At 38.5% G+C, this 12,856-nt stretch overlaps 2 protein-coding genes across 5 annotated transcripts in view; one reads left to right on the plus strand and one right to left on the minus strand.

Moving 5' to 3' along the window:
- LOC123747089 (AT-rich interactive domain-containing protein 3A) overlaps positions 1-12,856 on the plus strand; it is a 455,735-nt gene that overhangs the window by 188,735 nt on the left and 254,144 nt on the right. The gene's annotated exons all lie outside the window — the stretch shown is intronic.
- On the minus strand, positions 5,767-7,442 carry LOC138363162 (baculoviral IAP repeat-containing protein 8-like). The gene is made up of 3 exons (XM_069322155.1): positions 7,055-7,442; positions 6,762-6,926; positions 5,767-6,651 (listed from the first exon to the last, which is right to left on the minus strand). The coding sequence occupies exons 1-3, from the start codon at positions 7,419-7,421 to the stop codon at positions 5,966-5,968; spliced, it is 1,218 nt and encodes a 405-aa protein (XP_069178256.1). The 5' UTR covers positions 7,422-7,442; the 3' UTR covers positions 5,767-5,965.

The raw sequence follows: 12,856 nt of genomic DNA on the forward strand, positions 1-12,856 counted from the left end.
CAATACAGTTTCTGTGTGCTTTTCTCCTACCACCCCCTTCCCTTTTTTTTTTTTTTCCTTTATTGTGTATTTAAAGGTTACAAAACATACAAGTCAAATGCCTAAAGGTTATGGATCTCTTGAAGCTCCTCCGCTTCTGGACAGGAACCGAGGACGCAGCAAGCATTTCCCCTCTGGATCGCCACACTGAGACGCTGAAATAAAAAACTGGAAGCCCTTGGGTCTCTGGTGACGTCAATGAGCTTGGACCCCAATTCCTTGAGAAATCCCAAGGCACTCTTGCCCCAGGGGCCATGCGTCTCAGACGCTATGGGAACAAAGAGGTATTGACCTTCCAGTCGCCTGTACTTGAGTGATTTTGCTGTTTCCCTGTGGTTGGCCGCCCCACCTGCTTGATCAGCTCCGAAGTGTACATAGGTGTCAGCCAGGGTGGATACACATGTGTAGTCCCACACCAACTGTCTACCCTCCTTCCATGAGTATATGGTGATGCCATCAGGGCGAAGTGCTGGGAAATCCGGGTTTTGGACCCCTAGGATGCGAGGTTCTCTCTCCGCTGGGCACCCAGCTGAGACGAGGCTTCTCTTGATGATGTCATTGACCTCGTTGTGTCTTGCATGCCAGCCCTTTGTGCTTCCGCAATGCAACCCATGCAGTCCGTATTGGTCTGCTTCCACCCTGTTGCAAATACACTTGTATTCAGTGTGAATTGGGGCACCAAGGCGGAGGGCCACTGCTACACGAAGGGATTCTGGATCTAGGCGCGTGCCCATTGCAGATATATATATATCATTCCCATTCCCATATATATATATATATATATATATATATATATATATATATATATATATATATATATATATATATATATATATATATATATATATATATATATATATTCACTTTATATTTATATATATACAAATTATATATAATATATAGACTTGAATATATACCACAATATTCTGTTGAGGATTTAACATGAAAGGGCAAGTACAGCTCCCCAAGATGAGGTATTAGAAAAGGCCTTGCCATCTTCAAGAAAGAAAGGCGAGGGGGGGGGGGTTCGCGGGGGGCAATCATTGGACCTTGATTGTTCAATCCAGCCTCCATAAATGATTGTACTCACAGCCACCATTTTTTTTATCGAACTGGCGAAATTGGGCTTTTATACCCCAATAAAGTTTGTCGTGGACTACTGAAATACTCCAAATGGCATGATAAAAGTAGAACATTGCCTATACAAGCTGGCCTGTTCTAGGCCTAAAAAGAAAAGTACATAACAATTACAGAAACTGCAGACGACTTATTGTTCCGTACAACATTACTATATTAAGTCGTTCTTATTTACATCCACCCAAACTCATTCATGTATCAACCTGTCCTCCTACAAAGGACGTCGCTTTTCCACTGTATGCGTTACATAAAGCCAAAAATTGTCGTACTAGAAAATGGAAGCGGCTGACGAAAATGACGCACTGTCCCGTTTTCTGTTTTGGGTCCTCTGGTAGGTTAAGGGAGGACACTTTACATTGACAGTTTTCATGACGTTGGGAAACATTAGGAGGACGGGCTGGATGTATATGTCTAAACCATATTTGAAACAATCAAGCAATTCCACGTCTATACATTAACTATTTCCAAGCCAGTATTTACCCAGGTCTTTCGTGAATCAAGATGTTTACAAGTTATATTTACGGTTTCATGTTCTGTTTTGTGTTATATTTAAAACCTTACTTATATCGCCTGTGTTATACCCCATTCATTCACATCTGTTATCATGTCTGTACTCACCTAGTTGTGCTTGCGGGGGTTGAGCTTTGGCTCTTTGGTCCCGCCTCTCAACTGTCAATCAACTGGTGTACAGATTCCTGAGGGAATAACACCTATGGTCTATGTGAGACCACAGGTGTTACAACGACCACCAGACCTGTGGTGTTAGTCTGGTGGTCGTTATTGGTGCGTCCCGACCATCACTGCAGGTCGGGGGGGCCAACATGACGACCACCCGACCATCACTGCAGGTCGGGTGGCCGCCGGAACGACCACCCACGCGCCGGAATGCCTCGGCAACTCGGCGCTAACTACCGTAATTGACTTGTGTGGTTTGAGAGGACAAAAAAGCCGACATTGGTTTGCTGGGCGGGCGACAGATGGCGCCAGGGCGGTCACCTCACCCCACGCCCCTCCCCGCTGGCCTCTCCCCACGCCCCTCCCCGCTGTCCTCACCCCACGCCCCTCCCCGCTGTCCTCACCCCACGCCCCTCCCCGCTGGCCTCACCCCACGCCCCTCCCCGCTGGCCTCACCCCACGCCCCTCCCCGCTGGCCTCACCCCACGCCCCTCCCCGCTAGCCTCACCCCACGCCCCTCCCCGCTGGCCTCACCCCACGCCCCTCCCCGCTGGCCTCACCCCACGCCCCTCCCCGCTGGCCTCACCCCACGCCCCTCCCCGCTAGCCTCACCCCACGCCCCTCCCCGCTGGCCTCACCCCACGCCCCTCCCCGCTGGCCTCACCCCACGCCCCTCCCCGCTGGCCTCACCCCACGCCCCTCCCCGCTGGCCTCACCCCACGCCCCTCCCCGCTGGCCTCACCCCACGCCCCTCCCCGCAGTAGTAGGGAAGGCGCCTCACAGGTACCTTTTTTTCTGGGAGAAAAAAGGTACCTGTGCGCCCCAGGGGTTTCAGGTAAATTTAGAATATCCCCTGTGCGCCCCAAGGGTTTCAGGTCCAAAGGGAAAAAAAGTGCCTGTGCGCCCCAAGGGTTTCAGGTCCAAAGGGAAAAAAGGTACCTGTGCGCCCCAAGGGTTTCAGGTCCAAAGGGAAAAAAGGTACCTGTGCGCCCCAAGGGTTTCAGGTAAATTTAGAATATCCCCTGTGCGCCCCAAGGGTTTCAGGTAAATTTAGAAAATCGTGTATAGCGCTTGGGGGTTTTCAGGTAAATTTGTCAGTCACAGATTTTAGAAGTTGTTAAAGTTCTTATGAGAAAAATAATTTCCGAGACTTAGAAGTTTGTTAAAGCCTTATGGGAGAAATTCAAATAACGTGTGTAGCACTTTAGGGCTTCCAGGAGAACTCTACGGACATATTTTACATGTTTTCAACTTACAAAATCGTCTATGTAAGCCTTAGTTATTCATATAAATTTAGAAAATCACCTGTGTAAGTCAGGGTTTTCAAGTCTCGTACATCACACCCCCCTCCCTCCCCCCCCTTGCCTCGCAATCTGTCGCATCACCTTTATTTACTTTGCGCCCAGCCAGCCAGTCGGCTCTTAATCTTATCTTATCTTATCCGTAATATCTGGACCGTCCCTCCTCTCTCTCTCTCTCTCTCCTTTCATTCAGTTCAGTTCAACTATTTTCCAACATCGTATGTTTTCTCCTTTTCATTAAGCAAGTCAGTTTTACACAAATAAATCATGTTAGTAAGCAAGTTCTAGCTCACGTTCCCCCACCTTAGTCCCCTGTCATATAATGAATACTAACATTCCAATCCCTCTAAAATTTAAAAATAATCATATTTCAAACGTAGTTCAATACAGTAATTTAGTTACCAAGCTCCAGCGCTTGTCCTCCGCCTTAGCTCTCTCTCGTATCTTCGTTAGTAACAGTCCAAATTCCCCGAAATTTCTACCCGCTGTATTTCAGACATAGTTTAGTAAATGCAAACAGTTACCAAGCTCCAGCGCTTGTCCTCCGCCTTAGCTCTCTCTCGTATCTTCGTTAGTAACAGTCCAAATTCCCCGAAATTTCTACCCGCTGTATTTCAGACATAGTTTAGTAAATGCAAACAGTTACCAAGCTCCAGCGCTTGTCCTCCGCCTTAGCTCTCTCTCGTATCTTCGTTAGTAACAGTCCAAATTCCCCGAAATTTCTACCCGCTGTATTTCAGACATAGTTTAGTAAATGCAAACAATTATCAAACTCTAGCTCTTGTCCCCAGCTTAGTTCATTTGTACAAAATCATTAGTAACAGTCCAAATACCCTGAGATTTTTAGCCTCTGTATTTCAGACACCGTAAATAAGATCAAAACAGTTATCAAGCTCCAGCTCTCGTCCCCCACCTTAGTTCATTTGTACAAGATCGTTAGTAACAGATCAATTTTCCCCGAAATTTAAAGCAGACATACTTCAAAGTTAGTAAATAAGATCAAGTCAGTTACTGTGCTCCAGCTCTCGTCCCCACCTTAGTTCTCTTTCGTATCTTTGTAAATAACCCATCAATTTCCCTGAAATTTTTACCCTCTGTATTTCAGACATAGTAAATATGAAGTAAACAATTATAAAACTTTAGCTCTTGTCCTCTGTCCAAGTTCACTTTTGTAAATTCATTACTCTCAGTCCAAATCACCCAACTACATTTTCAGACATAGTAAATAAAAACCAGTTCAGTTATCAAGTTACAACTCTTGTTCCCCAGCTTAGTTCATTTGTGCAAGTTCTTTATTTTCCAACTAAATCACCCTGAGATTTAAGATCACCTTATTTTCTAACGTAGTAAAATTAATCTGGACATTAGCCTTAGATCATCAGACATAAATATATTCGATCAAGTCCGTCTCCAGCTTATCTCTTATCCGAGTATACACATAACCCCAACCTGTTTAATTATCTTTCACCCCCTCCCGCCTTCCTCCATCTCATCCAAGTCTCATAAATTTAAATGTAGCTGTTAATTTGCGTTCTTTCCCGTTCATAGCATATTCTCTGTAAGTTCAGATCTGTACTTAGTCTTACATATTCTCTACTTCTTTCCCATTTTATACAAGACTTAAACAACTATTAACGTCTCCTCTATCTTATTTAAACATGAGTCATATGTAAATATACCCGACTCTTTCCATCCATTACAAGTCCTAGCTTGTTCACCACCCAACTCACTACGCTATTTCTACTCTACATGTTATAGCATGTTTTCCGCTCATCTTGGTACCAACCCTTACAATCTCTCTCTCATTCCTTTACATGTCTCAGCAGCATGTCTCAGCATGTTCGCCTCGCATCTTACTACGCTGTCTACTTTACATGTTGTAGCGTGTATTACTGTGTCCCATATCTTATTTAAACATGAGTCATATGTAAATATACCCGACTCCTTCCATCCATTACAAGTCCTAGCTTGTTCACCGCCCAACTCACTACACTGTCTACTTTACACGTTGTAGCATGTTTTCCGCACATCTTGATACCATCCCTTACAATCTCTCAATCCTTTACACAATTTTCCTCCATCCCTCCGCTACATGTTCTTACCCGTTCATTACAGTCCACTACATATTCTCTAATCATCTCTGTACTAATTCTCAAAACTAGTTGTTTCTGTCATTTTAGTAAGTAAGTAGATCATCGTTACTAACAACAACAACAACAGCAACAACAACAACAACAACAGTAACATTACTAATTCACAGTAAGTTACTACTGAGCATTTAGCAGTTATCCATTTTCAAATAAGGTCAATATAAATCATTCTAAGACATCTTCGTACAATTAAAGATACTTGCCTGTGCACTAAGTCATTACTTACAGTAGCATCTTAAGGCATTGTTTTCGTAACTCAGTTTTATTAAACATACACCTTCAGTAGTCAAAGGAAAACTTTTCAAGACATTGTATTCAATATTTCCGTTAAACTTACTACATCATGTCATTATTCGGTTTCATAATTAAGTACTTGTTTCAGTCCTCCAATGTAATAAGCAAATTATTCTATTAAGGATAAAGAAATCTTATTTAGAAGAGACATTAAGTTTATTACAACATTTAACGCATACAGTTATTCTTAGTAGTTTTACAGGTATTCAAGAAATCATAAGTGTTCTTAGTAGTTTTACAAGTGTTCAAGAAAATCATATACAGTTATTCTTAGTAGTTATACAGGTATTCATAAGTGTTCAAGAAGCAAACATATACAGTTATTCTTAGTAGTTATACAAGTGTTCAAGAAAAATCATATACAAGTGTTCAAGAAGCAATTGGATTTATTATATATAAAATATTTCCTCTACAAATTGGACAGCATTTCAGAGCTAAAAGACAACCACTGCATGTCACCATATGTTTACATGGTAGTATTACAATATTTATATTTTTATCCATACAAACTCTGCATAAAATATCTTCTTCCCAAGATTGTTCTGTACAGTCCTTGTTTTCAACAGTGTTAGTACAAGTCTCCGGTAAAGTTTTCAATCCCAGATCTTCAAGCGTAGCTTCTTGTTCCTTTTTATCATCAACTGCTTCATAAATTAAGTCCCGTACCCGTAAATAAATATCTGTTCCCTCTTGCATATACCTCAACACGATTTCTAGGCATCTACTTTGTATAATAAAAGGTAACAAATCTCTGGATTCCTTAAGATACTCACTTAAAGCATATCTTATACTCTCCACAGGTAATAATTTTTGATGAATCAGATGTTTGAACTTATCCATACCCTCCATTAAGATATTAATTAAATCGTTGTCTATAGGTTTTATAGGTAATGGTATTGTCAATCTAGCATTCTTAACAAATTCCTTGCCCCTTGCAAGAATAATGTAAGCACATTCTGGACTACATCTCGCATGTAACGTCCAAGGATCATCTTCTGGTCTCCAATTTCGTATTCCACAGGCGCAGTGATAGCAGCAGACGTGGTCACTTATACCTGAAAACCATAAAACAATCCAGCATTATCTCGTTACTATCTTTTAACTAATATTCATTATTTCTTTACTTATAACTCTATTAAGTTAAAATAGTTAAAACACTTCATACCGCAGTAAAAAAAACCAGCTTCTGCCAGCTCATGAGAAGTTTGCTTGACGCTTCCAGGCCATGTCATATCAAATGTCTCTAGGCGAGATTTATAAGTTACCAATCCTGGATTCAGCGATTTCCTAAATTTGATCAATCCCAGATCTTCCTTAGGAGGAGCACCACCTAAAAAAATATAACGTAGTTACGTAAATTATTCTTTAGAAGAATAAGAAGTATCTATTTAAGCAATCAAGTTTTGTACAGAGTATATAAGACTGGTATAAGAATACATCATAAGAATATATACTTACTACTATCACTTATTTTCTTATTTCCCAGTTCTATTTTATGGGAAACAAATTCCAGTCCATATTTGAAAGCTATCTCAGACACCTCTAAAGAAACATTGTCACTCCTCTTGCCTCTAATAAAGGCACAGTCTTGATTAATGATCTTATGACGTCTTCTGGGGGTATCACCAACAATCCATGCACCTACTATACAATAACAAAATGCACACAAACAGTAATCACTATTGCGAAGGTAATAGAACCCATCTTCAACTAAGTCAATAGGGTTTAACCACTTAATGGGCCAATCCACAAATGTTTGTAGTCTAACTCCTGCACATTTAAGGCTTTCTATACTGTAAAACTTCCTGGCACACAAAGGATCCATCGTGTGAGGGCAGCACTAACTATTGGAGTAGGATAAGCAAGTATATATATCCCTAAAATAAGTATCGTACATCGCTACATATTTAACAGTTTCCCCATTTATAATAGACAGTAATTTCCTCTAAATACTTCTCTACTTAAAAATCCTTAAAGTTTCATAATTAAATAAAGCTCTTATATAAATACTTAGTAGACTACTTTCATTATTTATTAGACTTATTAGAAAAATACATCACTTTGGCAATCTCGCTAAAAGTATACTGTTACGTCATTATTCGTAGCTGCCGTACATAATGATAGATATATATATATATAATTTAGTAGTAAATTCTTATTTAATCTAATTAAAATATATGCTTAAAGCATCTATATCCTAAAATGAAATATACTATTAGTTATAATGTCATATATAATATCGCTCTAAGGTAACAAAAATCCTTATTAATATATTCAAATAAGTGGTAACTTTTACATTACCCCCAATATAAGAGCGCGGACCTCACATTAGGGATATTATTACGACTATCTGGATCGTATCTACTACCTTACGAGGAAGAATATTCACCATGGATACTGTTCTGACAACTTGTCAGGGTTATTTAACCGACGATTCATTTTCTAATAATGAAACCTGTATTGTGTACGGAGTGAACTGTATATCCTGTGTTCCCCGAGGAATGGCCCTAGACTTAGCCAAGAAATATTCTCATGCTGACGCTTATAATGTTCGCCGACCCTTGTACAGTCTTAAGAGATGTATCCCTGAAGATCGTCCAGTACCAGGAACAATTCATATCTCTAAAGGAGAAAATCTTCCGTATATTGTTGCTATAGCCACTCAATACGGTATTGGATTACCTATAGAAAGTAATAACATTGCTCAGGGAATTATAGAAAACTCAAAAGACAGAAACATGCTCTCTGGATTAAACGAAGATACATCCATTAATCGTCTCGTCTACTTCAAGAATGGTATGAAAGATTTATTTAACTTTATCAAGGGCTCTCCTCAAATTATGAGAGTTATAATACCAGCAGGAATTGGGATTACATGTGTTCGAAGAGATAAAGTTTGGGAAAATACTTATCTTCCTGTTATTGAAGATATGTATAAACAGTTAAAACCCTACGGAGTGGAAGTTAAATTACTGTTTAACGAGGAGATTATGCAGAGGAAGAGCAAGTAACACTTGGCAACCTTTTGTGTGCGCAGTGTTTCTACGCGCAGCCTAAAGATGTATATATGCTTCCCCCGGAGTGATCTCTTACGGCGTCCTCCTCTTCTTGGATGTCGGAATCTACTTCAAGCTTGGATATTCAAGGCTATGGAGATCAAGACTATTATTGGAGACTTTGCCTCCCTGCCCGTCTACAATAATCACGACTGTTTATTGTACGATCTTGATGCTACGAGTGTACAAATGTGTAAAATTGTGCAAGGATTGTGGGATCGTTACCCATATGCGAGATTACATCGTGAAAACTTTCCTTACAAAAACAGGGCTGTTGTATCTTATCGCAGTAACCCTGGTAGTATACATATTGGAGAACCACCTGAATTTAACAACAGGATGGATGAAGATCCCCATCTACCCCTTATTATTGGTTTAGTGACTCAGTTTGCTAGTAGACCTGCAACTTTACCAGCATATGAAAATCCTCCGTGTGAAGTACGAAGTTTAGATGAACATTTTTACGATGGACTTGAAAAAGATACAGAATATCAGAGATGGCGCTGGTTTGAAAATGCTCTGAAGGAAGCCCTTGTTTTCATTCTTAAAAGATGTGTTAAGAGAATTATTATTCCATATGGGTTTGGCATGTCAAGTTATTTGGACAACTGCGCAGTATGGGAAAGTAAATATTTGCCTATACTTGAGAAAATAGGACAAAAACTACGAAAACGAGGTATTGTACTCTTCATAGTACGTCCCGAAAACATCGTTCCTCCTCAGTCATCCACCCACGGCATCTTTGAAAATAAGATTCCATACATTGCTGTTCTTCAAAATGGATCCACAACTAATGCTACTGATGCTGCTAGGACACCTGAAGATGATGCTACGCCTGCTACCGCTGATGCTAGTTCACCTTCTATCAACACTAAGTTGTCTGATACAATTAATTCAACACCTGTTAATGTTACTACGTCTGTTGATACTAATGTTACAATGTGTGTTAGTAGTAGTTTTACAAATTTAGAAGAGAAGATGGATTGGGAATAATAATGTCTGTAAATAATTTATACTTTGTACATTTTTACAAATTAAATACATTGTACATTTTTACACATTAAATACATTGTACATTTTTACACATTAAATAACAAAATAGAAACTCGTGTGTTTATTTTCTCCCTTTTTTAATGTCTAAATGTCAACTCTACTTTTCTGAGTATATAGGAAGAGGTACGAAACTTTTTCTGTCTTACTTCAAGATGGATTGTTCTATGTACATGCAAGTGAAGCTTAAGCGTTTGAATAAGTGTATTATAGATGCTGATTTTACTAGTGATGAAATTCTAAAACCTGGAGACTGTCTTGTCTACGATTCTCATAATTTATCTGGTGGATTTGCACAACTGTTATGGGAAAAATATCCTTACAGTAAAGTTTCCGAGTGTGAAGTGGTACAGAATAATATAACTCCTGGTGGTATAGTACTTGCTTTATCTCCAGAACCAGAAATAAAACCTCATATTATAGGACTTCAATACAGTAGCTCTAATGAAGATCTAGGATTACAGAAAGATATTATTAAACGTTGGAGTTTTAAATCTGCAATAAGACAAATTTGTTGTCAGGCAAGAAATAATAATTTAATCCAGCGTATAATTATTCCATATGGTATTGGGTTTAATGACGGAATAGGATGGAGTAAAGAAGAACAAGAAGAATGGGAGACACACTATTTTCCAGGACTAGCCCATTTAGCTTATGTTTTAAAGAATAATAAAAAAGAATTATTAATGGTTCGTATACCTCTTGGAGAAGATGTTACGGGGACTGGGAGAGAGAAGAAACAAGTAGAGGAAGGATCTAATAAACGGAAGAGAATATCATAGTTAAAACTAGTAGATCTAAAATAATACATATAACTAATTTGGAAACTACAGCTAAGAGAGAGGGGCGGAGCGTAACAATCTCCGATGTGATAAGCTAGGTCGGGATATATCTTGCCATAAACTCCCCATCTCGGTCCAGCAGTGACAAGACATACTCGGATCGATGGCTGCTGTATACAGTAAGTGATTATTGTATGATGTACTTACAGTACTCGTTATATTTGTTGTGATATAATTTTGCTTATTATTGAATATCTTTTAGTTTTGAAATATTATGATTATTTAATAGTCCCTGTGTTAAATATTGTATTTTTCTTTGTTTAAAGATCTACCCCATGTGATGGATGTGAAGAGTCTACCAGGGTTTGGAAGCATGCCTGATCTTGTGTCAGAAACTATATGGCAAAGTCCAGCTTCGACTGTTTTGTGGAAGAATATGCCCCTGGCGGAAAAACAGACTTATAAAGTGATGACACATACTGATAAATGTACGCATGAGAACATTGTTCCAGCTCTAGCAAAGTTTATTAGCAAAAGTGAAAATGTTTTAATGATACTGATCGGTCATGATTTTATAAAGTTGAAAGAAGAACTTCCAATGATAAAATGTGATATAGTCTTATTTAGCTTTAAAGAGAGTGTTACAGATGTACTCAAGAAACATGAGAATTGTCAAGTGTTGTTGCTGACGAAAACTCCTAGTAAGGCCGAGATGAAGAAAATTTCTTTGTTATTTAAAGGCGATAAAATAATTTGCACTTTTAGACCTAAACCCCGTTTTAAATACATATTTCCAGAATTTGAAGAAGTACCTATAGGATGTAACTTAAAGGATAAATTTTTTATAAGAAAATTTGTGGATGAAATTGGTTCTCCAAATGCTGCAAACTGGTTTATTAATAAGTTGAGTTCTGAAGAACGAGAAGTGTATACTATAATGAGCCAGGATGAACTGCAACAGCAGGTAAATAGTAAGACTGTGAAAGAGCTTAGTATTATTCACCCTAAAACAGAAGAAGATGAACATTGGAGTTTAATTGATCATATGGAGGAGAGCTTTCCATCTTTTCCGTTAAATTTAATAAAGATGAGACCAGAAATAGGATATCATACCCCCCAAAAGATAGAAATAGAGGCAGTGATGAGATTTATAGGACAGGATCCTGTACTTGGTGTTTTCTCTGGTATGGCCTTTATTGAAAATCTTATTAGGATAAGACACACTAATGTGGTACGAGCTACAGATAATTACTCGAATATGGGTGAGAGTAAGTGGATGGAGGTTGAACAAATGGATGCTGTAGAAGCAGTTAGGACTTATTGTAATGACAGAGAAGTACTTCTAATGTCCTGGCCTGAATTGATTCGTGATGATAATGTTTATAGCGATGCTTTCTATGTTTTAAAGGAATTTAAGGGACAAAAACTAATCTATTTTGGAGAAGGGGAAGGGGGATGCTGTGCATGTGATGGATTTTTTAACTTGCTGGATAGTGAGTTTCATTGTGTGAAATCAAATACATGTTTTACTTATAATTCTTTTATAAATTCAAATGTTTATTTCTATATAAGACTATAGTGTTTATGATTTCTTGAACACTTGTATATGTTTTTCTTGAACACTTGTATATGATTTTCTTGAACACTTGTAAAACTACTAAGAACACTTATGATTTCTTGAATACCTGTAAAACTACTAAGAATAACTGTATGCGTTAAATGTTGTAATAAACTTAATGTCTCTTCTAAATAAGATTTCTTTATCCTTAATAGAATAATTTGCTTATTACATTGGAGGACTGAAACAAGTACTTAATTATGAAACCGAATAATGACATGATGTAGTAAGTTTAACGGAAATATTGAATACAATGTCTTGAAAAGTTTTCCTTTGACTACTGAAGGTGTATGTTTAATAAAACTGAGTTACGAAAACAATGCCTTAAGATGCTACTGTAAGTAATGACTTAGTGCACAGGCAAGTATCTTTAATTGTACGAAGATGTCTTAGAATGATTTATATTGACCTTATTTGAAAATGGATAACTGCTAAATGCTCAGTAGTAACTTACTGTGAATTAGTAATGTTACTGTTGTTGTTGTTGTTGTTGCTGTTGTTGTTGTTGTTAGTAACGATGATCTACTTACTTACTAAAATGACAGAAACAACTAGTTTTGAGAATTAGTACAGAGATGATTAGAGAATATGTAGTGGACTGTAATGAACGGGTAAGAACATGTAGCGGAGGGATGGAGGAAAATTGTGTAAAGGATTGAGAGATTGTAAGGGATGGTATCAAGATGTGCGGAAAACATGCTACAACGTGTAAAGTAGACAGTGTAGTGAGTTGGGCGGTGAACAAGCTAGGACT

The sequence above is a fragment of the Procambarus clarkii genome, chromosome 10 (genome assembly GCF_040958095.1).
Source record: "Procambarus clarkii isolate CNS0578487 chromosome 10, FALCON_Pclarkii_2.0, whole genome shotgun sequence".
In the NCBI taxonomy this organism is placed as follows: Eukaryota; Metazoa; Arthropoda; class Malacostraca; order Decapoda; family Cambaridae; genus Procambarus; species Procambarus clarkii.